Genomic DNA, 26,921 nt, shown 5'->3' with positions numbered 1-26,921 from the left:
ATCCTTTCACCCTCCCTGTTGCTGGAGCAGGTATTTTTATCCCTAGCTTATAGAAGAGAAAACTGCGCTTATGACAAGTTAAGCAGCTTGCACAGGACCACATTAATACAGGACAATGACTAATGTGAACATTTTGATATACTTCCATCCAGTCATTTTCTGCAGGTATAATTTTTTCTTTATACAATTGGGATCAAAGCACTTAAACAATTTTGCATCTAGCCTTTTCACCATTAGTTTTTCCTCACACCATTAAAAATTATTTGAAAACACAAGTTTTAATGGCTGCATACTATTCTGAGGTGAGTATGCATCAATTTAGCTTGCCATTTCCTTAATGTTGGGCATTGAAATAGCTTCCCGTTTCTTGCTATGAAAAATAATGCTGATAGAAAACAAACTTCTGGTTACCAAAGGGGAAAGGGCAGGGGGGAGGGTAAGTTGGGAGCCTGGGATTAACAGATATACACTACTATATATAAAATAGATAAACAAGGACCTACAGTACAGCACAGGGAACTATAGTTGATATCTTGCATTAACCCATAATGGAAAAGAATCTGGAAAAGAATTTATATATATATATATATATATCTATCTCTGAATCACTCTGCTGTACACTAGAAACTAACACAACATTGTACATCAACTATACTTCAAATAAATAAATAATGCTGAGATAAATATCTCTGAGCAAACATCTACTTTAAAAAGCTTTTAGCTTATTTATTTATTTTTATTGAATTATAGTTGATTTACAACATTATATTAGTTTCAGGTATACAGCATAGTGATCTAGTATTTTTACATATTATATTCTATTAAAAGTTATTAAAAGGTTACTTTAAATATTTAATCTTCTTTGAGTTATTGAAAAACTAAGTCAGGCCAAGCTTCACTTCCATTTTAAAACTCTACGTCTTCCTCAAGTGTGAAATCTAACTTTTCTTTTCATTTTTGTTTTCCCTTAGTTAAATCATTGACATATTATCACCAGGACTGTTTGTTCAGATGACATCATCCTTGTAACTGCTCTACGTACTAAGGGAGTGGACCAAGAAAAACTGGAATGGCCTGTTGGACCAAGTATTTGGAATTTGCTGGGTAAAGCCTTTCATATCTCTATTTTTCCAGCTATGAGTGGAATTTAAACTACATCGGGCTGGGATATGCTGAAGGCACAGTGCTGTCTAACCTATGTCATCATCTGGAGCTGCTCCTCTCCACCTTCCACGCTGCTCTGGAAGGAGGGTGGAAGAAAGGGAAAGGAAGGAAAGGAGAACAAAGGGAGAGGAAGTTTACAGGAATCAAAAGCAGCATGCTTCCGTGGGCAGGCCGCACACCTGCACACCTGCTATCAAGGGGAAATGGCCAGCACATGCTGAGGAAAGAGAGAGCAAGCATCCAAACCAAAAACAGCCCTCGCACAAAAATATATTAAACCCCCACAAGCTATTCAGGGATGCCCCCTCATATAAATAGCCCTCCAAGACTACAGTAGATAATTGTTTCTCCTAAACTCACAGAGTAAGAGAACTAAAAGCAAAATGAAGAAGCAGAGGAACCACTCCCAGTTAAAAGACCAAGAGAATTCCCCTGAAGGAACAAACAATGAAACAGACCTCTTCAGTCTAATAGACACCGAGTTCAAAAAGGAAGCAATGAAAATACTGAAGAAATTAAGAAAGGCTATCGACAAAAATGCAGATTACTGTAAAAAGGAACTAGAAGCTAAAAGGAGGAGCCAAGAAAAATTAGAAAATTAATTTGCTGAGATGAAAGCTGAGCTAAAGGCACTGAATAGCAGAATGAATAATGCAGAAGAAAGGATAAGTGATCTGGAAGATAGAATAATGGAAACTACCCAATCAAAACAGCAGACAAAAAGCCTAATTAAAAAAAAAATGAAAGCAATACAAGAGACCTATGGGCTAATATAAAGTGGGTCAGTCTATGCATAATAGGGATTCCAGAAGGAGAAGAAAGAGAAAAGGGGATTGAAAACGTATTTGAAGAAATTATGGCTGAAAACTTCCCAAATCTAAAGAAGGAAACAGATATCCAGATACAGGAAGCACAGAGGGTCCCAAACAAGAGGAACCCAAACAGACCTACACTAAGACATATTATAATAAAAATGGCAAAAATTAAAGAGAGGATTCTAAAGGCAGCAAGAGAAAAACAAAGAGCTAATGACAAGGGAACACCCATATGGCTATCAGCTGATTTCTCTACAGAAACACTGCAGGCCAGAAGGGAGTGGCAAAATATATTCAAAGTCTTGAAAGGGAAAAATATGTGACCTACAATACTCTACCCAGCAAGATTATCATTTAAAATAGGAGGAGAAATAAAGAATTTTTCAGACAAGCAAAAATTAAAAGAATACAGCAATACTAAGCCTATCCTAAAAGAAATATTGAAAGGTCTTCTCTAAACAGAAAAGGAGCAGGAAGATATAGGAAGGAGGAAATCACAACTGGAAAGTAAATCACTTAAATTAGCCAGTATACAGATCAAAAAGAAAAAAAAAAAAAACCTATTTGTGAAAACGATGATAAACACAAGGAACATCAAAAGGAGAAACATGAAGATGTAAAAAAGGGCATCAAAATCATAAAATGTGGGGAAGGAGAGTAAGAAAATGCAGATTTTTTTTTTTTTAAATGTGTTTGAGCCCATATGACTATCAGTCTAAAGCAAGCAGATATAGGAAGGGGTTAACATACTTGAAAAACAGGGCAACTGCAAATCAAAAACAAACAACAGATACACAAAAACCAAAAAGAAGAGAACACAACCATAAAATAAAAGGAAATAATCAAACCACAAAAAGAAAAACAAAAAGAAAAGAACAAAGAAGAAACAATCAACTGGAAAACAAGGTTTAAAACGGCAATAAGTATGTGTGTATCAATAATTACCTTAAATGTCAATGGACTGAATGCTCCAATCAAAAGACATAAAATGGCAGACTGGATTAAAAAAACAAGAGCCTACAATATGCTGCCTATAAGAGACCCACCCTAGGGCAAAGGGCACACACAGATTGAAAGTGAGGGAATGGAAAAAGATATTTCATGCAAAGAGAAATGAAAAAAAACAGGAGTTGCAATACTCATATCAGAAAACAAAGACTTTAAAACAAAGGCTACAAAGAAAGATAAAGAAGGGCACTATGTAATGATAAAAAGATCAATACAAGAAGAGGATTATATACTCGTCAACATATATGCATGTAATATAGGAGCACCCAAATACATAAAACAAATACTAACAGACATAAATTGATGGGAATACAGTAATAGTAGGAAACTTTAACACCTCACTCACATCAATGGACAGATCATCTAGAAGAAAATCAATAAGGCAACAGAGATCCTAAATGATACAATAGAACAGTTAGACTTAATTGATATTTTCAGCACATTACATCCCCAAAAAACAGAATACACATTCTTTTCAAGTGCACATGGAACATTCTCTAGGACTGACCACATACTAAGGCACAAAACTAACCTCAACGAATTTAAGAGTACAGAAATTATTTCAAGCATCTTCTCTGACCACAATGACAAGAAACTAGGAATCAACCATGGGAAAAGAAATGAGAAAAAAATGACTACATGGAGACTGAACAACATGTTACTAAAAAAAAATGGGTCAACGAAGAAATCAAAAAGGAAATTAAAAAAATACCTTGAGACAAATGATAATGAAAACACAGCTATACAAAATCTATGGGATACTGCAAAAGCAGTTCTTAGAGGGAAGTTCATAGTGATACAGGCCTTCCTCAAAAAAAAAGAAAAATCTCAAATAAACAACCTAAACTACCACCTAAAAGAATTAGAAAAAGAAGAACAAACAAAACCTAAAGTCAGCAGAAGGAAGGAAATAATAAAAATCAGGGAAGAAATAAATAAAATTGAGATTTAAAAAACAATAGAAAAAGCCAATAAACCAAGAGCTGGTTCTTTGAAAGGGTAAACAAAATTGATAAACCTCTGGCCAGGCTCACCAAGAAAAGAGGGAGAACCCAAATAAACAAAATAAGAAATGAAAAAGGAGAAATCTCAACTGATACCGAAGAAATACAAAACACCAGTGCTCACTTTGGCAGCACATACACTAAAATTGGAACGATACAGAGAAGATTAGCATGGCCCCTGCGCAAGGATGACACGCAAATTCGTGAAGCGTTCCATATTTTTAAAAAAAAAATTAAGTGTGAAAAAAAAAAAAAGAAATACAAAACACCATAAGAGAATACCATGCACAATTATATGCCAACAAATTTGACAACCTAGAAGAAATGGACAACTTTCTAGAAATATACAGCCCATCAAAAGTGAATCAAGAAGAAATAGATGATTTGAATAGACTGATCACTAAAAGTAAAATCGAATCTGTAATTTAAAAAAACTCCCTACAAACAAAAGTCCAAGACCAGGGACTTCCCTGGTGGCGCAGTGGTTAAGGATCCACCTGCTAATGCATGGGACATGGGTTCAAGCCCTGGTCCAGGAAGATCCCACATGCCACAGAGCAACTAAGCCTGTGTGCCACAACTACTGGGCCTGTGCTCTAGAGCCCGCGTGCCACAACTACGGAAGCCCATGTGCCTAGAGCTTATGCTCCACAACAAGAGAAGCCACCACAATGAGAAGCCCACGCGCTGAGATGAAGAGTAGCCCCCACTCGCCACAACTAGAGAAAGCCCGTGTGTAGCAACGAAGACCCAAGGCAGCCATAAATAAATAAATAAATAAATAAATAAATAAATAAATTTATATTAAAAAAAAGTCCAAGACCAGATGGCTTCATGAGCGAATTCTACCAAACACACAAAGAACTTATATCGATTCTTTTCAAACTCTTCCAAAAGACTGAAGAGGAGGGAACACTCCCAAAGACATTCTATGAAGCCACCATCACCATGATACCAAAACCAGACAAAGATAACACCAAAAAAGAAAATTACATGCCAATATCTTTGATGAATATAGATGCAAAAATTCTCAACAAAATATTAGCAAAACAAATCCAACAACACATAAAAAAGGTCATACACCACAACCAAGGTGGGATTCATCCCAAGTTCACAAGGATGGCTCAACATACACAAATCTATCAATGTGATACACCACATAAATAAAAGTCAAAAACCACATGATCATCTCAATAGATGCAGAAAAAGCATTTGACAAAACTCAACATCCATTCATGATAAAAACTCTCACCAAAGTGGGTAAAGAGGGAACACATCTCACATAATAAAAGCCATTTATGACAAACCCACAGCCAATATAATACTCAATGGTGAAAAGCCGAAAGTCTTCCCGCTAAAATCTGAAACAAGACAAGGATGCCCACCCTCACCACTTCTATTTGACATAGTATTGGAAGTCCTAGCCACAACAGTTAGACAAGAAAAAGAAATAAAAGGTATCCAAATTGGAAGGGAAGAGGTGAAATTGTCACTATATGCAGATGACATGATACTGTATATAGAAAACCCTAAGGACTCCACCCAAAAACTACTAGATCTAATAAATGAATTTAGCCAAGTAGCAGGATACAAGATTAACATTCAGAAATTGGTTGCATTTCTTTACACTAACAATGAAATATCAAAAAGGGAATGCAAAAAAACAATACCTTTTAAAATCACAAACACACACACACACACACACACACAATACCTAGGAATAAACCTGACCAAGGAGGTGAAAGACTTATACGCTGAGAACTATAAAACATTAATAAAGGAAATTAAAGAGGATTCAAAGAAATGGAAAGATATACCATGCTCTTGGATTGGAAGAATTAATATCGTTAAAATGGCTATGCTACCCAAAGGAATCTACAGATTTAATGCAATCCTTATCAAATTATCCATGACATTTTTCACAAAACTAGAACAAATAATCAAAAAATTTATATGGAACCATATAAACCATATTGTCAAAGCAATCCTGGGGGGGTGGGAACAAAGCAGGAGGCATAACTCTCCCAGACTTTAGACAATACTACAAAGCTACAATAAACAAAACAGTGTGGTATTGGTACAAAAATAGACATACGGATCAATGGAACAGAATAGAGAGCCCAGAAATAAACCCACTCACCTACAGTCAATTAATCTTCAAAAAAGGAGGCAAGAATATAAAACGGGAAAAAGTCTCTTCAGCAAGTGTTGCTGGGAAAGTTGGACAGCTGCATGTAAATTTGATGAAGTTAGAACACAACCTCACAGCATGCACAAAAATAAACTCAAAATGGCTTATAGATTTAAACATAGGACATGACACCATAAAACTCCTAGAAGAGAGCACAGGCAAAACATTTTCTGACATAAATTGTACCAATGTTTTCTTAGGTCAGTCTCCCAAGGCAATAGAAATAAAAACAAAAATAAACAAATGGGACCTAATCAAACTTACAAGCTTTTGCACGACAAAGGAAATCATTAAAACAAAAATGAAAACGAAAAGACAACCTAGGAATGGGAGAAAACATTTGCAAATGATGTGACTGACAGGGGCTTAATCTCCAAAATACACAAACAGCTCATACAACTCAACAACAAAAAAACACCCAACCCAATTGAAAGATGGGCAGAAGACCTTAACAGACATTTCTCCAAAGAAAACATACAGATGGCCAATAGGCACATGAAAAGATGCTCAACATCACTAATTATTAGAGAAATGCAAATTAAAACTACGATGAGGTATCACCTCACACCAGTCAGAATGGCCATCATTAAAAAGTCTACAAATAACAAACGCTGGAGAGGGTATGGAGAAAAGGGAACCCTCCTATACTGTTGGTGGGAACGTAAGTTGGTACAGCCACTATGGAAAACAGTATGGTGGTTACTCAGAAAACTAAAAGTAGAATTACCATATGATCCAGCAATCCTACTCCTGGGCATATTCCTGGACAAAATTATAATTCAAAAAGATACATGCACCCCTATGTTAATAGCACCACTATTCACAATAGCCAAAACATGGAAACAACCTAAATGTCCATTGACAGATGAATGAATAAAGAAGATATGGTACATATATATAATGGAATACTACTCAGCCATAAAAAGAATGAAATAATGTCATTTGCAGCAACATGGATGCAACTAGACATTATTATACTAAGTGAAGTATGTCAGAAAGAGAAAGACAAATACCATATGATATGACTTATATGTGGAGTCTAAAATATGGCACAAATGAACTTATCTACAAAACAGAAACAGACTCATAGACATAGAGATCAGACTTGCGGTTGCCAAGGGGGCGGTGGGGGGGAGGGAGAGGGATGGCCTGGGAGTTTGGGATTGGTAGATGCAAACTATTACATTTAGAATGGATAAACAACAAGGTCCTACTGTATAGCACAGGGAACTATAACCAATCTCCTGGGATAAACCAAAATGGAAAAGAATATATAGGATTATTCCATAAATAGGGTTAAAAAATAAAAAACCAAAAAAAGAATACTTTCAAAACAGATTTTACTTCCAAGTGGATTAAAGAGTTAAATATTTTTAAAAATCTATTTAAAAAAAGAAAATACAGGTGAATATTTTCTAAATCTTAGGATAAACAAGGATTTTCTAGGCATAAGAGAGATAAAAGACATATTTTATGGAGGAAAAAAATGCTAGATTTGACCACAAATGTTACATATTTCTGCACGTCAAAAATTGTCATAAAAATTAAAAAGGCAAACCTCAAACTGGAAAAAAAACTTAAATAACTATGACAAAGTACTGACAGCCATTATTGAATAAAATATTTAAATATCTGCAAGATAAAGACTAATACTCCAAATGAAAATTGGTCCAAGTTCATATTACAATTCAAAAAGAAATATAGATGTTGGCTATATAGTTTATGAGTTCAGCTTCACTAGTTTAAAAAAAAAAGAAAAGAAACTTTTTCCTATCATATTTATTTGTTTTTAATAGTAATACTTAGTTTTATCAATGGTTTAATGAAATAATAATCCTTATATTAGACTCCCTAATGGGAGTCTAATTTGAAATAACTTTTCTGAATAGGAATATATATACACACACATACACTCCTTTGTGTGTGTGTGTGTGTATATATATCTATATATATATTTAATATATACAGCATATATATACACACACACACATACACACACACGTACATTTGTCAAGAGTATATATAGGGACTTCCCTGGTGGCGCAGTGGTTAAGAATCTGCCTGCCAATGCAGGGGTCATGGGTTCGAGCCCTGGTCTGGGAAGATCCCACATGCTGCAGAGCACCTAAGCCTGTGTGCCACAACAACTGAGCCTGCACTCTAGAGCCCACAAGCCACAACTACTGAGCTTGTGCACCACAACTACTGAAGCCCACGTGCCTAGAGCCCGTGCTCCACAACAAGAGAAGCCACCACAATGAGAAGCCCTTGCACTGCAACGAAAAGTAGCCCCTGCTCGCTGCAACTAGAGAAAGCCTGTGTGCCACAACCAAGACCCAATGCAACCAAAAATAAATAAATTTATATAAAAAAGAGTATATATAAACTTGAAAAATATTCATAACTTTTGATGCAGTAATTCATGCTCAGACAGCTATTCTAAGAAAAAAGCTAGATATACTAAGATTTATAGCCAAGAATATTCATTGCAATATTAGGCATAACAGCATAAAATTAAAAACAATGTTCCTATAAAAATCAATTGCATTTCTTTACAATAGCAATGAAATATCAGAAAGGGAATGTAAAAAAAAATACCTTTCAAAATCGTGCCCCCCAAAATAAAATACTTAGGAATAAACTGGACCAAGGAGGTGAAAGACTTATACGCTGAGAACTATAAAACATTAATAAAGGAAATTGAAGATGATTCAAAGAAATGGAAAGATATACAATGCTCTTGGATTGGAAGAACAAATATTGTTAAAATGGACATACTACCCATGCAGATTTAATGTGATCCCTGTCAAATTACCCATGACATTTTTCACAGAACTAGAACAAATCCTAAAATTTATATGGAACCATAAAAGACCCAGAATTGCCAAAGCAATCTTGAATTGCCAAAAGCAATCTTGAAGAAAAAGAACAAAGCAGGAGTCATAACCCTCCTAGACTTCAGACAACACTACAAAGCTACAGTAATCAAAACAGCATGGTATTAGAACAAAAACAGACTTAGGAGTCAATGGAACAGAATAGAGAGCCCAGAAATAAACCCAAACACCTACAGTCAATTAATCTTTGACAAAGGAGGCAAGAATATAAAACGGGAAAAAGACAGTCTCTTCAGCAAGTGCTGTTGGTAAAATTGGACAGCCACATGTAAATCTGATGAAGTTAGAACACACCCTCTCACCAAACACAAAAATAAACTCAAAATGACTTAAAGACTTAAACATAAGACATGACACCATAAAACTCCTAAAAGAGAGCATAGGCAAAAATTCTCTGACATAAATTGTACCAGTGTTTTCTTAGGTCAGTCTCCCAAGGCCACAGAAATAAAAACAAAAATAAACAAATGGGACCTAATCAAATTTATAAGCTTTTGCACAACAAAGGTAACCATAAAAAAACAAAAAGACAACCTACGGAATGGGAGAAAATATTTCCAAATGATGCAACCGACAAAGGCTTAATTTCCAAAATATACAAACAGCTCATACAACTCAACAACAAAAAACAAACAACCCAATTGAAAAATGGGCAGAACACCTAAATAGACATTTCTTCAAAGAAGAAATACAAATGGCCACTAGGCACATGAAAAGATTCTCAACATCACTAATTATTAGAGAAATGCAAATCAAAACTACATGAGGTACCACCTCACACCGGTCAGAATGGCCATCATTAAAAACTCTACAAATAACAAATGCTGGACAGGATGCTGAGAAAAGGGAACACTTCTACACTGTTGGTGGGAATGTAAGTTGGTACAGCCACTGTGGAAAACAGTATGGTGGTTCCTTAGAAAACTAAAAATAGAATTACCATATGATCCAGCAATCCCTCTCCTGGGCATATTCCCAGACAAGACTTTAATCCAAAAAGATACACGCACTCCCATGGTCACAGCACCACTATTCACAACAGCCAAGACACGAAACAACCTAAATGTCCATCGACAGATGAATGGATAAAGAAGACGTGGTACATATATACAATGGAATACTACTCAGCCAAAATGGAGGCAGCTAGAGATTATCATACTAAGTGAAGTCAGAGAAAGGCAGATACTGTATGATATCACTTATATGTGGAATCTAAAATATGACACAAATGAACCTATATTTGAAACAGAAAGAGACTCACAGACATAGAGAACAGACTTGTGGTTGCCAACGGGGAGGGGGTTGGGGGAGGGATGTAGTGGGAGGTTGGGGTTAGCAGATGTAAGGTATTATATACGGAACGGATAAACAACAAGGTCCTACTGTACAGCACAGAGAACTATACTGAGTATCCTACGATAAACCATAATGGAAAAGAATATAAAAAAGAATGTATATATATATGTATAACTGAATCAATTTGCTGTACAGCAGAAATTAACACATTGTAACTGAAATGAAAACTACACTAGAAGGAATCAATAGCAGAATAACTGAGGCAGAAGAACGGAAAAGCGACCTAGAAGACAGAATGGTGGAATTCACTGCTGTGGAACAGAATAAAGAAAAAAGAATGAAAAGAAATGAAGACAGCCTAAGAGACCTCTGGGACAACATTAAACGCAACAACATTCGCATTATAGGGGTCCCAGAAGGAGAAGAGAGAGAGAAAGGACCAGAGAAAATATTTGAAGAGATTATAGTCGAAAACTTCCCTAACATGGGAAAGGAAATAGCCACCCAAGTCCAGGAAGCTCAGCAAGTCCCATACAGAATAAACCCAAGGAGAAACACATCGAGACACATAGTAATCAAATTGGCAAAAATTAAAGACAAAGAAAAATTATTGAAAGCAGCAAGGGAAAAACGACAAATAACATACAAGGGAACTCCCATAAGGTTAACAGCTGATTTCTCAGCAGAAATTCTACAAGCCAGAAGGGAGTGGCATGATATACTTAAAGTGATGAAAGGGAAGAACCTACAACCAAGATTACTCTACCCGGCCAGGATCTCATTCAGATTCTATGGAGAAATCAAAAGCTTTACAGACAAGCAAAAGCTAAGAGAATTCAGCACCACCAAACCAGCTCTACAACAAATGCTAAAGGAACTTCTCTAAGTGGGAAACACAAGAGAAGAAAAGGACCTACAAAAACAAACCCAAAACAATTCAGAAAATGGTCATAGGAACATACATATCGATAATTACCTTAAACGTGAATGGATTAAATGCTCCAACCAAAAGACACAAGCTTGTTGAATGGATACAAAAACAAGACCCATATATATGCTGTCAACAAGAGACCCACTTCAGACCTAGGGACACATACAGACTGGAAGTGAGGGGATGGAAAAAGATATTCCATGAAAATGGAAATCAAAAGAAAGCTGGAGTAGCTATACTCATATCAGATAAAATAGACTTTAAAATAAAGAATGTTACAAGAGACAAGGAAGGACACTACATAATGATCAAGGGATCAATCCAAGAAGAAGATATAACAATTATAAATATATATGCACCCAACATAGGAGCACCTCAATACATAAGGCAACTGCTAACAGCTATAAAAGAGAAAATCAACAGTAACACAATAATAGCAGGGGACTTTAACACCTCACTTATACCAATGGACAGATCATCTAAAATGAAAATAAATAAGGAAACAGATGCTTTAAATGACACAATAGACCAGAGAGATTTAATTGATATTTATAGGACATTCCATCCATAAACAGCAGATTACACTTTCTTCTCAAGGGCACACAGAACATTCTCCAGGATAGATCACATCTTGGGTCACAAATCAAGCCTCAGTAAATTTAAGAAAATTGAAATCATATCAAGCATCTATTCTGACCACAATGCTATGAGATTAGAAATGAATTACAGGGTAAAAAACATAAAAAACACAAACACATGTAGGCTAAAATTACATTACTAAATAACCAAGAGATCACTGAAGAAATCAAAGAGGAAATCAAAAAAATACCTAGAGACAAATGACAATGAAAACATGACGATCCAAAACCTATGGGATGCAGCAAAAGCAGTTCTAAGAGGGAGGTTTATAGCTATACAAGCCTACCTCAAGAAACAAGATAAATCTCAAGTAAGCAATCTAACCTTACACCTAAAGGCACTAGAGAAAGAAGAACAAACAAAACCCAAAGTTAGCAGAAAGAAAGAAATCATAAAGACAAGAGCAGAAATAAATGAAATAGAAACAAAGAAAACAAGAGCAAAGATCAATAAAACTAAAAGCTGGTTCTTTGAGAAGATAAACAAAATTGATAAACCATTAGCCAGACTCATCAAGAAAAAGAGGCAGAGGACTCAAATCAATAAAATTAGAAATGAAAAAGGAGAAGTTACAACAGACACCACAGAATACAAAGCATCCTAAGAGACTGCTACAAGCAACCCTATGCCAATAAAATGGACAACCTGGAAGAAATGGACAAATTCTTAGAAAGGTATAACCTTCCAAGACTGAACCAGGAAGAAACAGAAAAAATGAACAGACTATTCACAAGTAATGAAATTGAAACTGTGATTAAAAATCTTCCAACAAACAAAAACCCAGGACCAGATGGCTTCACAGGTGAATTCTATCAAACATTTAGAGAAGAGCTAACACCCACCCTTCTCAAACTCTTCCAAAAAACTGCAGAGGGAGGAACACTCCCAAACTCATTCTATGAGGCCACCATCACCCTGATACCAAAACCAGACAAAGATACCACAAAAAAAGGAAATTACAGACCAATATCACTGATGAATATAGATGCAAAAATCCTCAACAAAATACTAGCAAACAGAATCCAACAACACATTAAAAGGATCATACACCATGACCAAGTGGGATTTATCCCAGGGATGCAAGGATTCTTCAGTATACGCAAATCAATCAATGTGATACACCATATTAACAAATTGAAGAATAAAAACCATATGATCATCTCAATAGATGAAGAAAAAGCTTTTGACAAAATTCAACACCCATTTCTGATAAAAACTCTCCAGAAAGTGGGCATAGAGGGAACCTACCTCAACATAATAAAGGCCATATATGACAAACCCACAGCAAACATCATTCTCAATGGTGAAAAACTGAAAGCATTTCCTCTAAGATCAGGAACAAGACAAGGATGTCCACTCTCACCACTATTATTCAACATAGTTTTGGAAGTCCTAGCCACGGCAATCAGAGAAGAAAAAGAAATAAAAGGAATCCAAATTGGAAAAGAAGAAGTAAAACTGTCACTGTTTGCAGATGACATGATACTATACACAGAGAATCCTAAAAATGCCACCAGAAAACTACTAGAGCTAATCAATGAATTTGGTAAAGTTGCAGGATACAAAATTAATGCACAGAAATCTCTTGCATTCCTATACACTAATGATGAAAAATCTGAAAGAGAAATTAAGGAAACACTCCCATTTACCATTGCAACAAAAAGAATAAAATACCTAGGAATAAACCTACCTAGGGAGACAAAAGACCTGTATGCAGAAAACTATAAGACACTGATGAAAGAAATTAAAGATGATACCAACAGATGGAGAGATATACCATGTTCTTGGATTGGAAGAATCAATATTGTGAAAATGACTATACTACCCAAAGCAATCTACAGATTCAATGCAATCCCTATCAAATTACCAATGGCATTTTTTACGGAACTAGAACAAATCATCTTAAAATTTGTATGGAGACACAAAAGACCCCGAATAGCCAAAGCAGTCTTGAGGGGAAAAAACAGAGCTGGAGGAATCAGACTCCCTGACTTCAGACTATACTACAAAGCTACAGTAATCAAGACAATATGGTATTGGCACAAAAACAGAAACATAGATCAATGGAACAAGATAGAAAGCCCAGAGATAAACCCACGCACCTATGGTCAACTAATCTATGACAAAGGAGGCAAAGATATACAATGGAGAAGACAGTCTCTTCAACAAGTGGTGCTGGGAAAACTGGACAGCTACATGTAAAGGAATGAAATTAGAACACTCCCTAACACCATACACAAAAGTAAACTCAAAATGGATTCGAGACCTAAATGTAAGACCGGACACTATAAACTCTTAGAGGAAAGCATAGGAAGAACACTCTTTGACATAAATCACAGCAAGATCTTTTTTGATCCACCTCCTAGAGTAATGGAAATAAAAACAAAAATAAACAAATGGGACCTAATGAAACTTCAAAGCTTTTGCACAGCAAAGGAAACCATCAACAAGACGAGCTCAACATCATTAATCATTAGAGAAATGCAAATCAAAACTACAATGAGATATTATCTCACACTGGTCAGAATGGCCATCATCAAAAAATCTAGAAACAATAAATGCTGGAGAGGATGTGGAGGAAAGGGAACACTCTTGCACTGTTGGTGGGAATGTAAATTGATACAGCTACTATGGAGAACAGTATGGAGGTTCCTTAAAAAACTACAAATAGAACTACCATACGATCCAGCAATCCCACTACTGGGCATATACCCTGAGAAAACCATAGTTCAAAAAGAGTCATGTACCAAAATGTTCATTGCAGCTCTATTTACAATAGCCAGGACATGGAAGCAACCTAAGTGTCCATCATCGGATGAATGGATAAAGAAGATGTGGCACATATATACAATGGAATATTACTCAGCCATAAAAAGAAATGAAATGGAGGTATTTGTAATGAGGTGGATGGAGTTACAGTCTGTCATACAGAGTGAAGTAAGTCAGAAAGAGAAAAACAAATACAGTATGCTAACACATATATATGGAATCTAAGAAAAAAAAAAAAGGCCATGAAGAACTTAGTGGCAAGACGGGAATAAAGACACAGACCTACTAGAGAATGGACTTGAGGATACGGGGAGGGGGAGGGGTGAGATGTGACAGGGTGAGAGAGTGTCATGGACATATATACACTACCAAATGTAAAATAGATAGCTAGTGGGAAGCAGCCGCATAGCACAGGGAGATCAGCTCGGTGCTTTGTGACCATCTAGAGGGGTGGGATGGGGAGGGTGGGAGGGAGGGAGATGCAAGAGCGAAGAGATATGGGAACATATGTATATGTATAACTGATTCACTTTGTTATAAAGCAGAAACTAACACACCATTGTAAAGCAATTATACTTCAATAAAGATGTTTAAAAAAAAACAAGACGAAAAGACAACCCTCAGAATGGGAGAAAATATTTGCAAACAATTCAAAGGACAAAGGATTAATCTCCAAAGTATATAAACAGCTCATGCAGCTCAATATTAAAGAAACAAAAAACCCCATCCAAAAATGGGCAGAAAACCTAAATAGACATTTCTCCAAGGAAGACATACAGATGGCCAAGAAGCACATGAAAAGCTGCTCAACATCACTAATTATTAGAGAAATGCAAATCAAAACTACAATGAGGTATCACCTCACACCAGTTAGAATGGGCATCATCAGAAAATCTACAAACAACAAATGCTGGAGAGGGTGTGGAGAAAAGGGAACCCTCTTGCACTGTTGGTGGGAATGTAAACTGATACGGCCACTGTGGAGAACAGTATGGAGGTTCCTTAAAAAACTAAAAATAGGGCTTCCCTGGTGGCACAGTGGTTGAGAATCTGCCTGCCAATGCAGGGGACACGGGTTCGAGCCCTGGTCTGGGAAGATCCCACATGCCGCGGAGCAACTAAGCCCGTGAGCCACAACTACTGAGCCTGCGCGTCTGGAGCTTGTGCTCCGCAACAAGAGGCCTTGACAGTGAGAGGCCTGCACACCGCGATGAAGAGTGGCCCCCCCTCGCCGCAACTAGAGAAAGCCCTCAGACAGAAACGAAGACCCAACACAGCCAAAAATAAATAAATAAATAAATTAATTAATCTAAAACAAAAAACAAAAAAAACCCCTAAAAATAGAATTACCATATGACCCAGCAATCCCACTGCTGGGCATATACCCAGAGAAAACCATAATTCAAAAAGACACTTGCACCCCAATGTTCATTGCAGCACTATTTACAATAGTCAGGTCATGGAAGCAACCTAACTGCCCAGTGACAGACGAATGGATAAAGAAGATGTGGTACATGTATGCAATGAAATATTACTCAGCCATAAAAAGGAACGAAATTGAGTCATTTGTTGAGACGTGGATGGATCTAGAGACTGTCATACAGAGTGAAGTAAGTCAGAAAGAGAAAAACAAATACCGTATATTAACGCATGTATGTGGAACCTAGAAAAATGGTACAGATGAACCGGTTTGCAGGGCAGAAGTTGAGACACAGATGTAGAGAACAAACGTATGGACACCAAGGGGGGAAAACCACGGTGGGGTGGGGATGGTGGTGTGCTGAATTGGGCGACTGGGATTTTATACACTGATGTGTATAAAATTGATGACTAATAAGAACCTGCAGTATAAAAAAACAAACAAACAAAACACCAACTAATACTAAACTTTCTTTGGGTTATTTGTATGGAAATATGTTAATATAACTGTTTCAGACATTACATGAAATTTCTAAAAATCTTATATGTTCTGGTATAATGTTATAAGTCATAATTCTAGTTATTACTTTAAAATGTGTATCTCAGAAATAACTAAATTTCCTTGTCAACTGCATTATTATGAACTTTCATCAAATCTTTAACCATGGTCATTTTTAAGTCTTTTGTCATTTACGGACAGTTCTGGGTGTACTCTGATGCTTTTGCAAAAATGTTCCTATAAAAGGGTTTCATCTTCAAGGAATTCATGGAAAAGACTCTGACAAGTACAGGTTTCTGGTAACTGACTATACTGCTGAACTGAATGAAGAAGCATTTTCAGAACTCTAATGGAAAACTGATGAATTCATAAAAGTGCTAACAAAAGATCAAGATTAAAAAAATTAATTACATGGGACTGAGTGAACTGATGAGGATGATTATAATTTTTGTGACTTTCTGTTTGAATTAAAAAAAAGACCCAACACAGCCATAAATAAATAAATAAATATTAAAAGAAAAAAAACTCACTGGATTTTCCAACTTGAATATTGGGATTGAAATAAAAACATATCAAAATAAAAAGAAATTAACACATTGTAAATCAACTATATTTCAATTAAAAAATGGGAAAAATATTAAAAACAATGTTCCAAGCTTTACGATAGAATATGATGCAAACATTAGTTATTTTTGAAGATTACTTAATGACACGGGAAAAAATTCATCATATTGTATTAAGTGAAAAAGGCTGTTTATTAAATTGCATTTACTGCATAATCCCCAGTTTTGTAGTCATGACTTCTATGTCTTCTTCTACGTCATCTGCTAAAATGTGAACAGATGGAGCTTGGACCATATGCCATGGAAGGTCCACCACAGTGAGCCTCTCTCTTCAGGCTTGATGGTTCTAGTGTCATGATTCCATCAACTGAATCTTCATGTAGCAACGGCTCTCAAATGTTTCCTGGGGGAGGCTGCCTAAGAATCACCTTGAGACGTAGTTTATAAAAACAAAAACAGATTTCTCAGTCTCATCCACAGATATTCCAATTCATAAGGTCTGGGATGAAGCCCTGGAATCTGTTTCAGAAGGTGTCCTGGTGATCCTGACCCGCAGACAGATCCAGGAACCACAGCTTTCTAGTTCACAATTTTCCAAGGTTTTGATAAGTATATTGAATGCCTTTTAGAAGTAAGCTTCTAGATGTCACTTCTCCTAATCCTCGGGTACCGCTGCCCTCTGTCAGGTAGACGATGTAATGAGTGGATGAGAGGCCAACCTACGGTGTCTCGCCGAGCTGACTGATGCCGGCGATGCCACACTCAACCTGGCCGGTACGGCCCCCCACCCCTCAGAATCCTTGCTCCAAGTCCTGCCTCCTCTTGGGCTTCTGAAATGCCAGCTGCTCCCCCTCCACGGGCCCCTTCCATCAACTTCTAACTCTGCTGAGGTCATGCTCATCAACCAAACCTCCGCAATGCCTGTGACCAGGGCACGATTGCTCGCCTTCAGTGCCCAGCTGCTGAGAGTTTTCTATATTTGACGCTTCACCTCCCACTCATTCCTCAACCCTCTGCCACCTGGCTTCCATCACCACCACTTACTGACTCTTACAAAGGTCACCCTGGCTCCTGGTGGCTAATCCACTGGTTCCGTTTCCCCGAGGCAGCCGATGCTGCTGACCACCCCGCCCTCTTTCCCTGGCTTTTGTGGGGGTCGTCTGCTGTTTCACCTGTCTAGTGTCCACTTCCCCTATTTGATAGCCGTGCCCTGAGGAGCTGCCTCTCCCCACCCTTAGTCCATGAGGTCTGGGGGCTGACCACCCCACTCCAGGCACGGGTACTTCATTCCCCTGGCTCGAGAGACTGGTGCAAGGATGGGCAGACGGCCAAAGTTGAGCTAATGAAACTCAAACCTGAGACTTTTCCGTGAAACTATGGGGAAAGGGGTTCTCTTTTTTCCTACTGGGGTTGCTGAGCTGGCAGAATGTGAGTCTGGAATTAGAGAGGGTGTGCCCACCCCACGAGCTACTGCCTGAGAAGGAAGCCAGCGTGAGGAAGGCAGCAGAGCTGAGAGACCGAGTCCTGATGGCACCACGTGGGGTCCTAGGCCAGGCCTGAAGCCAGCACACCCTGGTTCAAACAGTTTTGTGAGAAAAGGTATACCCTTTTTTTAAAAAAAATAGATTTTATTTTTTAGAGCGGTTTTACATTCATAGCAAAATTGAGTGGAAAATACAGAGGTTTCCCATACACCCCCTGCCTTGACATATGCATCACCTCCCCCATTATCAACATCCCCCAGTAGAGTGGTGCGCTTATTACAACTGATGAACCCACCCTGACACAGCATTATCACCGAGAGTCCACAGTTTACATTAGGGTTCACTCTCGGTGATGTACATTCTATGGGCTAAGGTATACCTTTTTACTTAAGATTTTTTTAGTTGAATTGCTGTCACTTGCAACCAAACGAGCCCTAAGATGGCTCTGAACCATCATCCTTCCCTGGCATTACTCCACCTACCTGGTGACATTTTCCCCAGCGTCTCCACAAGCTCCTCTTCCTCTCATTCCAGACCCATATGTCTGACCCCTCACGGACTCTACACCTGGGTGTCCACTTATGCACAGGCTTAAATCTAAACTCTTAAGTATGCCCCTACTCTTCCTCCTCTTGTGTCCCCATCTCAGCGGATAGCTCAACCACCCACCCGGTTACCTAAACCTGGGCCTCATCATCGACACTTTCTCACCTTCCCTTCCCCGTCTCCTTGGGGCAGTGAAATCTGGCTCATTCCGTAGGGTTCACCTTTTAGGTTGTATCCTCAGGAAGGCCTTTTCCAATGTCCAAACCTGCAGGAAGGGTCCCTCCTATACTCCCATCCCACACTGTGCTTTAGTGTCACGGCTCTTATCACCCAGAACTCTCACGGCTTGATTCTTTTCCATAGTCTGTGATAGCTGGGCCCATCCCTGAAATCAGTATTATTTGAGTAAAGAAACACTAGGCTGTGTAGGTATGATCTTATATTGTATATTGTAAATAAAGTCTATTCTTTGGTGAAAATTAAATATTTCAGTATTTTGACGAGATCTGTAAAAGGTATGGTACTTGACACACAAGACTATGATTTTCAGGGGTCCAGCACTTGAATGGGGGTGAGAACCACTCAACTGGACCCACAGTGTTTCCCTAAAGGAACTTTTTTTTTAAGATTATTTTTGATGTAGACCATTTAAAGTCTTTATTGAATTTGTTACAATATTGCTTCTGTCTTATGTTTTGTTTTTTTGGCCCCAAGGCATGTGGGATCTTAGCTCCCTGACCAGGGATCGAACCTGCACCCCCTGCATTGGAAGGCGAAGTCTTAACCACCGGACCGCCAACCAGACTGCCTCCTAGTGAGTGCCTTCACTTCTCTTTAATAACTGAGTCTAGAGCTTATCAAAGGAACGGAGCAGAGCTTTGTCCTTAAACAAAATCTATTTCCCCCCATTTTTGAAAACTGGGACATTTGTCTGCTTCCAATTTTCTGATACTTTGCATATTCTTCATAATTTCTTACAAATCACCAAACACAGTTCTTTGAGCACAACTGCAAGTTCGTCCTATAAGGGCTTCCCATCTATCTATCCACCCGGGTATTTACTCGGTCTTGCCTGTGCCAGGCCCTGGAGAGCTCCTCTCGGTCTGGGTTTGAGTCCCTCTCAAACATGGCTGGGCTCCCTTTACCATCCCTGGAGCATTTTCTTTGAGAGAAAAGGAGGAAGCAAAATAATAGCTGAGTAGTTCTGCTTTCTGTTAATGTTACAGCAAGAGTTCCAAACAGTGAGCCTATCACTTCCTGATTCTTTTTCTTGTTCTAATCATACCTAAAAAGGCTTTTTTATTGTCTGAGGCATTTTTGCCCTCTCAGCCCACTCACTCCAGCTTCTTAGTGCTTTGTACTGTCCATAAACCTTGTTTTCACCCTTGTGTGTGGAACCCCTGCTCCCTTTTCCCCTATTAATGCTATATTTAATATTTAAAGTTTTAAAACATAATTACTTTATCAAGCATTTTATAGGAAAACATCATACCTTGATTTTACTAACTTGAGTGTTATGAAGAATGCACGTTTATACACTGACAAGACCATACAAGGGAAAAAACGTAGGGATTGTGTGATGGCTATTTGTACTCCCTTTTTTCTCAGGTCTACTCCTTAGTTCCTTCTGTCCTTGTGTTCTTTCAGCTTACTTCCACTTTTTTTTTCATTTGTTTTCTTTCTGGCATCCATTTTTATTTTAAATTATTGTACACAAGTGCAGAAATTACTTGACTAGCACTAACTGCAGAATTTATAGAAAGTAAATAAATCATAGGATGCTTAATACTGAAATACTGAATTGTTTTATATTTTTTATCGAGATATAATTCATATACCATAAAATTCACACTTTTAAAAGGCACAATTCTGTGGTTTTTAGTATACTCACAAAGTTGTGCAACTAATACCTCTATCTAATTTCAGAACATTTTTATCATCCAAAAAGAAACGCTTCCTATTCTTTTTTGCAATGTGGATGTCCAGTTGTCCCACCATCATTTGTTAAAAAGAATATTTTCCCCCACTGAATTGTCTTAGAACCCTTGTAAAAACAAATTTATCACAGATGTATGGGTTTATTTCTGGACTCTCAATTCTATTCAGTTGATCTACATGTTTATCTTTAGCTAGTATCACACTGTCTTGTTTACTGTAGCTTTGTGGTAAGTTTTGAAATCAGAAGTATGAGAAATGCAATTTTTTTTTTCAAGATTGTTTTGGCTATTCTGGATCCCTTACATTTCCATGTGAATTTTAGGATCAACTTGTCAATTTCTGTAAAGAAGGCAACTGGGATTTTGCTAGGGATTGCCGTGACTCTGCAGGTCACTTTGAGTACTACTGCCATTCTAAAAATATTAAGTTTTCCAATCCATGAACATGGAATGTCTTTCCTTTTCTTTTTTTTTTAAGGTTTTAATTTCTTTCAACAAAGTTTTATAGTTTTCAGTGCATAAGTTTTACATTACTTTTGTTAAATTTATTCCTTAGTATTTTAATTTTTAAGGTGCTATTATAAATGGAATTTTCTTAATTTCATTTTCAGATTGTTCATTGCTAGTGTATAGAAATATAATTGATTCTGTATATTAATCTTATATCCTGACATCTTGCTGAACTTGTTAGTTTTAAGAGTTTTTTAAGGCTTTTCCTAAATCCTTAGGATTTTTCTATATACAGGATCATGTCCTCTGTGAATAGAGATGGTTTTACTTCTTCCTTTCCAATCTACATGCCTTCTATTTCTTTTTCTTGCCTAATTTCCTTGGTTTCTAACCTTTAAAAGCCTATATAGCTTCTTGAGTGACTTCCTTTTTTTTTCCTCATTAGAATAAATTTTTTGAGAGAACAGGACAGGGTGTAGGAGGAAGAGAGAAAGTGGAGCTCTTAAAAATCAGAAGTTTTAGTTGTGTGGTTTGAATGAATTTTTGGTGAACCTCACATCCTCTCAGTGGAAATGTCTTCCTTCATAGCACCTGGGCCCAGGGACTTTCTGTGGGAATCTCTGAAATCTGTTTTCCTCAGGTTTTGGACATAAGCCTGGCTGAACCCAATATCCAGCCTTCCTTGGCTGTTAAAGAGTCTACCATGATATGGCCACCTCCCCCATGCCCATCTCTTCTCCTTCTCTGGCCAGTTCTTTCTTGCTGGTCAGAGGCAGAGCACCAACATTTCCTCCCATTGCATCCTCTGTCTTCTGAGAAATAAAACTGTCAACGAGACAATAGGCTGTTTGTTTCTACCCCCAAAAGACTTTGACAAACATCTCCTGAAGTTCTGGGCCAGCTTTGTGACCCATGTGAGGAGAGTCCACCAAGACTCTCCTTCTATCCATCCTCCTCCTCACACTTGAGTCCTTCATGGTGATCTTCCATGCAGGAGTGAGCACAACTTCTTGACACTCAGGTTCTCCATCCACCCCATTTAGGAGACCTCTTCATTAGAACATGGCACACACTTAATTTCTTCACTCTTGGTGAATGTCCTGGCTCACCATGTTTCAGTGGGGCTCTTAGTTCTTCCCAGTTATGGGACAAAAGTAAGAAAGAATAAGGTTTCATCAAAGCTGTGGAATGTACACCGAAGGTCTTGCTGAGTGGCTTTACAAGGAGAGAAGTTTCCCTCCATATCAGTGCAGGTTCTGTGTTACCAGTGACCTCTTGGGATATGCAGGAAGCCAGGTAGATAAGAATCTCTGACTATGCAGATAGGTGCACCCCATAGCCAAGTACGAGCTTCCAGTGCTCACTGGCTAGAAGCAAACCACCCAGGCACTGAGAAAAGACAGCCACGGATGCAGGCATGTTCCAGGACTGTCAGCACCCTGGGCCAACACTTCTGGCCCCCAGTTCCAGTGCAGGACTCTAGAGGGCAGCTGCCCTTTTGTTTGGGGCTTTCCTCCCAGAAGCTACATCTTTTCCTCCTAGCTCCACTCTGAAACCAAACTCAGGTCTCCGGTGCTCACCAACCTTCCTGTCTACCCTGATTTTCTTCTGACCTCACAGGTCCACTTTTGTGCCTGCTGCCTAACGACAAAGTCACTTTGTCGTTAGGGAAGGTCTCAAGAGCAAGTGACTTCCTGATAAGGTGACTCCTTCCTCACCCTGGTGTTGCACATGGGGCTCCAGTGCCTCCTGAGAAGTAGTTCAGTTGGATGGAGTTGCCAGACCTCAAAATCCTTCTTTAAACTATGCTTAGCTATTCCACAAAGCTCCCCCCAAATGATGAAACAGAAAAACAGTAAACTGAAAAAAAGATCAATTCATGTTCCTGTGGGTTTGTTCTCCTGCCTTTGGCTTGCTTACTATCCAGGCTGTGGGAGCAGAGAGAGGGCCACATCACATCCGGGTTGCCATAGTATCAACCGTGGCTCCCTAATCACACAATAAAGCTCTCATGGCAAGGACAGATGGGAGGAACTACCCAGGGTGCTGTGAACATGCCACCGCTAATGTCTGAGACTATTATAACAATGCTTACCCTCTTATCCTTTATTTGCATATTTCAAAAAAAAAAAAGTCCACCTACCACTCTTGTACCACTTGGTCATAATGCTTCATTGTCCCATATACTTAAAAACTGGTTAGTATTACTGAGACCTTAAATGTATTGTGCCTCATCTTTCAAGGTATCAGTTACTGTAATATTTCTATGGTTCATTTTGAGTGTCTTAGGTGACATATTTAATACTGTTTTCAGCTTACTAATAAGCACCAAACAGAGCAATTTAAAATTATTTTCTTCCATCTTCCTTCACATTCAATTTACTGCCTAGAACTATATTTCAATATAGTATATTTGTTTTGTTGAATTCATTCATAGAGTATCTGCAGGCCTGTACTTTCTGTAGTGGCAACTACTCTATTTGTGGGAACTATTTAGGTCACTGGAAGGGAGAAAAAGAGGTCACTACTTAATAGAAATGGCATTGATCCAAATACCGATGCAGTTTCCTGAACACCTGTTGAACATCAATGATGAAGAGACTGTTACAATTTCCAAAACCCTGGATCAAAACCTTAAATGATTACTTTGTTTCAACTGACACAGTTTAACCCAGGAAAACAAGTCTCCTAACCAAAGAAAGTGAGTCTTAATATGCCAGCTGCTTTAAAAGTAAAATAGCTTCTTCAAAAAGCTATCTGTTACAATGTAAATGATTTCCCATCAAAAATCACTAGGAAGGAGCTATACGATTTGAATGTCAAGGCATGCACAGTAATTGTTTGCTTTTGGAGACACAGCGAGCATGACAATATTTTCAGCTGTCAAGGGTGAGGGAGGAGGGACTGACCCAACTAAGAAATGGAAACTAACGAAAAGCAATATGACACTCCCCCTTAGTTCCACTGGGCTTCCGCTGGTGCGGGGGCTACACACAGCTAACTTCCTAACGCAGGGTAAAGGGAGGCTGTGCAAGAACTGAATGAAGGCGGCCTCTCTACCCTGTCCCCCGAACACAGTGGTGGAGGCGGCGTGCAAGGACCGCAAGGGAAGGGGGAGTGGGCAATACCCTCTACTGTTGCCATTCATTCATTCATTCTTTCTTTCTTTCTTTCATTCATTCAACAAATAGTTATACGCGGGGCACTGTGCTAGGGGCTTAACTTTCCAACTTTGACTCAATAACCCATTTTGATACCCCACACCTCTGTCCCCATTTCCAGCCGTAGCCCTCACTCGCTCATCAAGAAGGTGCTTATTATAACCTCACTTCCCCTCCCTTCCCCGGGTTCGCAGGCTAGGGTGACAAGATAATGCCAGCCAGATAAGTGCCTTTCCAAAAGCAAGGAAGGAGGGTTCGGAGTACGCAGACAGGGGCGGGGTGCGGTTTCGAGGACCCTCCTGGCCGCGTAGGGAGAGCCAGCCCCTACTTTGTCGGCCGCGCCCCGGGTGGGGCTTCAGACACCCCGGCACCGCGCTCGGACGGGGAACCAGAGGTCACGCCGATACTGGAGGAGGAAGCAGCGGAGACGGGGTTCCTCCAAGGGGAAGTGGGCGCTGCAGGAAGTCCGAGGAGGGCGGGAGGCTAGTGACAACACGCACACACGTGGGGAGGACCGCCTCCACCTAGGTGGTGGGGACAGGTGCGCAGGCAGGGGTGAGGAGCGGGCGGGGAGGGTTACCTGATGAACGTGGTCTTGCCCGTGCTGTACTGGCCCACCAGCAGGATCATGGGCTTGTTCTCAAAGTCGGCGTCCTCCAGCGCGGGCGAGTGGAACTCGTGGAAGCGGTACGCCTCCTCCAGCGGCAGCACCTTACGCAGGTAGAGCGAGCGCAGGCCGCCAGTCACCGTCTGCACGGCGTCCGCGCCGCCCGCGCGTTCGCGCCCGCCCGCCTGCCGCCCCAGCCAGCTAAACATCCTGCCACCGGTCCGCCCGTCCGCACCCCGCGTTCGCCCTCTCAGTGCAGGTCCAGCGAACCCTCCCCACTCCAGGCTCGACCCTCCCCAGCTGGCACTGAGCCGCCCAGGCCGCCCTAGCCACCGCCCGAGCTGGCCCCGCCTCTCGCCGTCTCAGCCAATCCCCAGTCGCAACGTCACGGGAGCTCGTTCACTATTCAGAAGGGCTCTCTCAAGTCCTTCCTCATTGGGCTGCTGCCAGCGCTGGTGGAGGCGCCAACCAATGGAGAGGAGGTTCTTAATGAATTATTGATGACGGAGCCCTTCTGGAGGACTGGGCGGGGAAGAGGGTGTTTCTCGAACCCACCAGCGCAGACCGGCCAACGGAGGGGCCCTGTTTGGTCTAACTGGCCGCACCTCTGGCCAGGTGGCGTCGGCTTCCGGGCAAATCTGAGCTGGTAATAAAAGAGCCTCCGGAGGCTGCTTAGTCTCCGGGAACGTTTACTCATTCCAGCCCTATGGACGTCGATGCTGGGGACAAATGTTCAGAAAGTTGACAGGCAGGTTCTTTCTACCTACTGGCAGGTTATTACACTCATTTTATTGGTGAAGAGACCCTGACTCACGGACACAATTGACAACATTTGAAGTAGGGGAAGTAGACTTCAATCTACTTGGGTATATGTTTCTACACACTGCCTCCACTAAATTCTGGGTCGATTGAAGACCTTTTGCCCTTAGTTTTCTTTATTTGATATTCTGTAAATTTGAAGATTTAGTTTAAATCCTCATTATTACAACCTCATTGCCACATAGTAACATAAAAAGACTGTTACCTCCTAGCTGTCTCTTTTTCAGGTGAAAAGGATACATCTAAATTGAGATTGGGAGAAATAATCAGCCATCACTTTTGGTGTCCTAGGTTACAGTTTTAAAATGTCTCAGTTGTTTCAGAGCATTTCTCAAGTGTGGTGGAGGGGGGCACCTGCATAAGAATAACCTGGGATACTTGTTAAAAATGCAGATTTCTGTTCATCACCCCAGACCTACTGAATTAAAATATTGAAGAGGGATGGAGCTCAACAACTACCCCCAGGTGATTCTGATGTATCCTAAATGTGAGGTAATAGGATCACAACAGACTTCTCACATTTGATAGCAATGCAGAGTCTGATTCAGTGGGTATGGGATGGGACCCAAGACTGCATTTCTAACAAGCCCCCAGGTGATGGATCTGCTTGTTCATGGATCATAATTTGAGTACCAAGGCTGTGGTGGGGAGAACAGGATTTGGCATCAAAAGACCTGGGTTTGAATTCTGACTATATAAATTAATGGCTGTGTGATCTTAAA

At 39.4% G+C, this 26,921-nt stretch overlaps 1 protein-coding gene and 1 non-coding gene across 2 annotated transcripts in view; one reads left to right on the top strand and one right to left on the bottom strand.

Moving 5' to 3' along the window:
• Positions 1-25,748, bottom strand: part of EHD4 (EH domain containing 4) — a 92,799-nt gene extending 67,051 nt beyond the window's left edge. Inside the window, exon 1 of the mRNA XM_036845159.1 lies at positions 25,354-25,748. Within this exon, the coding sequence (XP_036701054.1) occupies positions 25,354-25,589 (236 nt within the window). The 5' untranslated portion in view covers positions 25,590-25,748. The remainder of the gene's footprint in view (positions 1-25,353) is intronic.
• LOC118891588 lies at positions 4,108-4,214 on the top strand. Its single transcript, XR_005019141.1, has one exon. It is a non-coding gene; the product is annotated as a U6 spliceosomal RNA (small nuclear RNA).
• Positions 25,749-26,921: the final 1,173 nt, after the last annotated feature.

The sequence above is a fragment of the Balaenoptera musculus genome, chromosome 2, assembly GCF_009873245.2.
Source record: "Balaenoptera musculus isolate JJ_BM4_2016_0621 chromosome 2, mBalMus1.pri.v3, whole genome shotgun sequence".
Classification (NCBI taxonomy): domain Eukaryota; kingdom Metazoa; phylum Chordata; class Mammalia; order Artiodactyla; family Balaenopteridae; genus Balaenoptera; species Balaenoptera musculus.
This window is presented reverse-complemented; position numbering and strand designations above follow the sequence as displayed.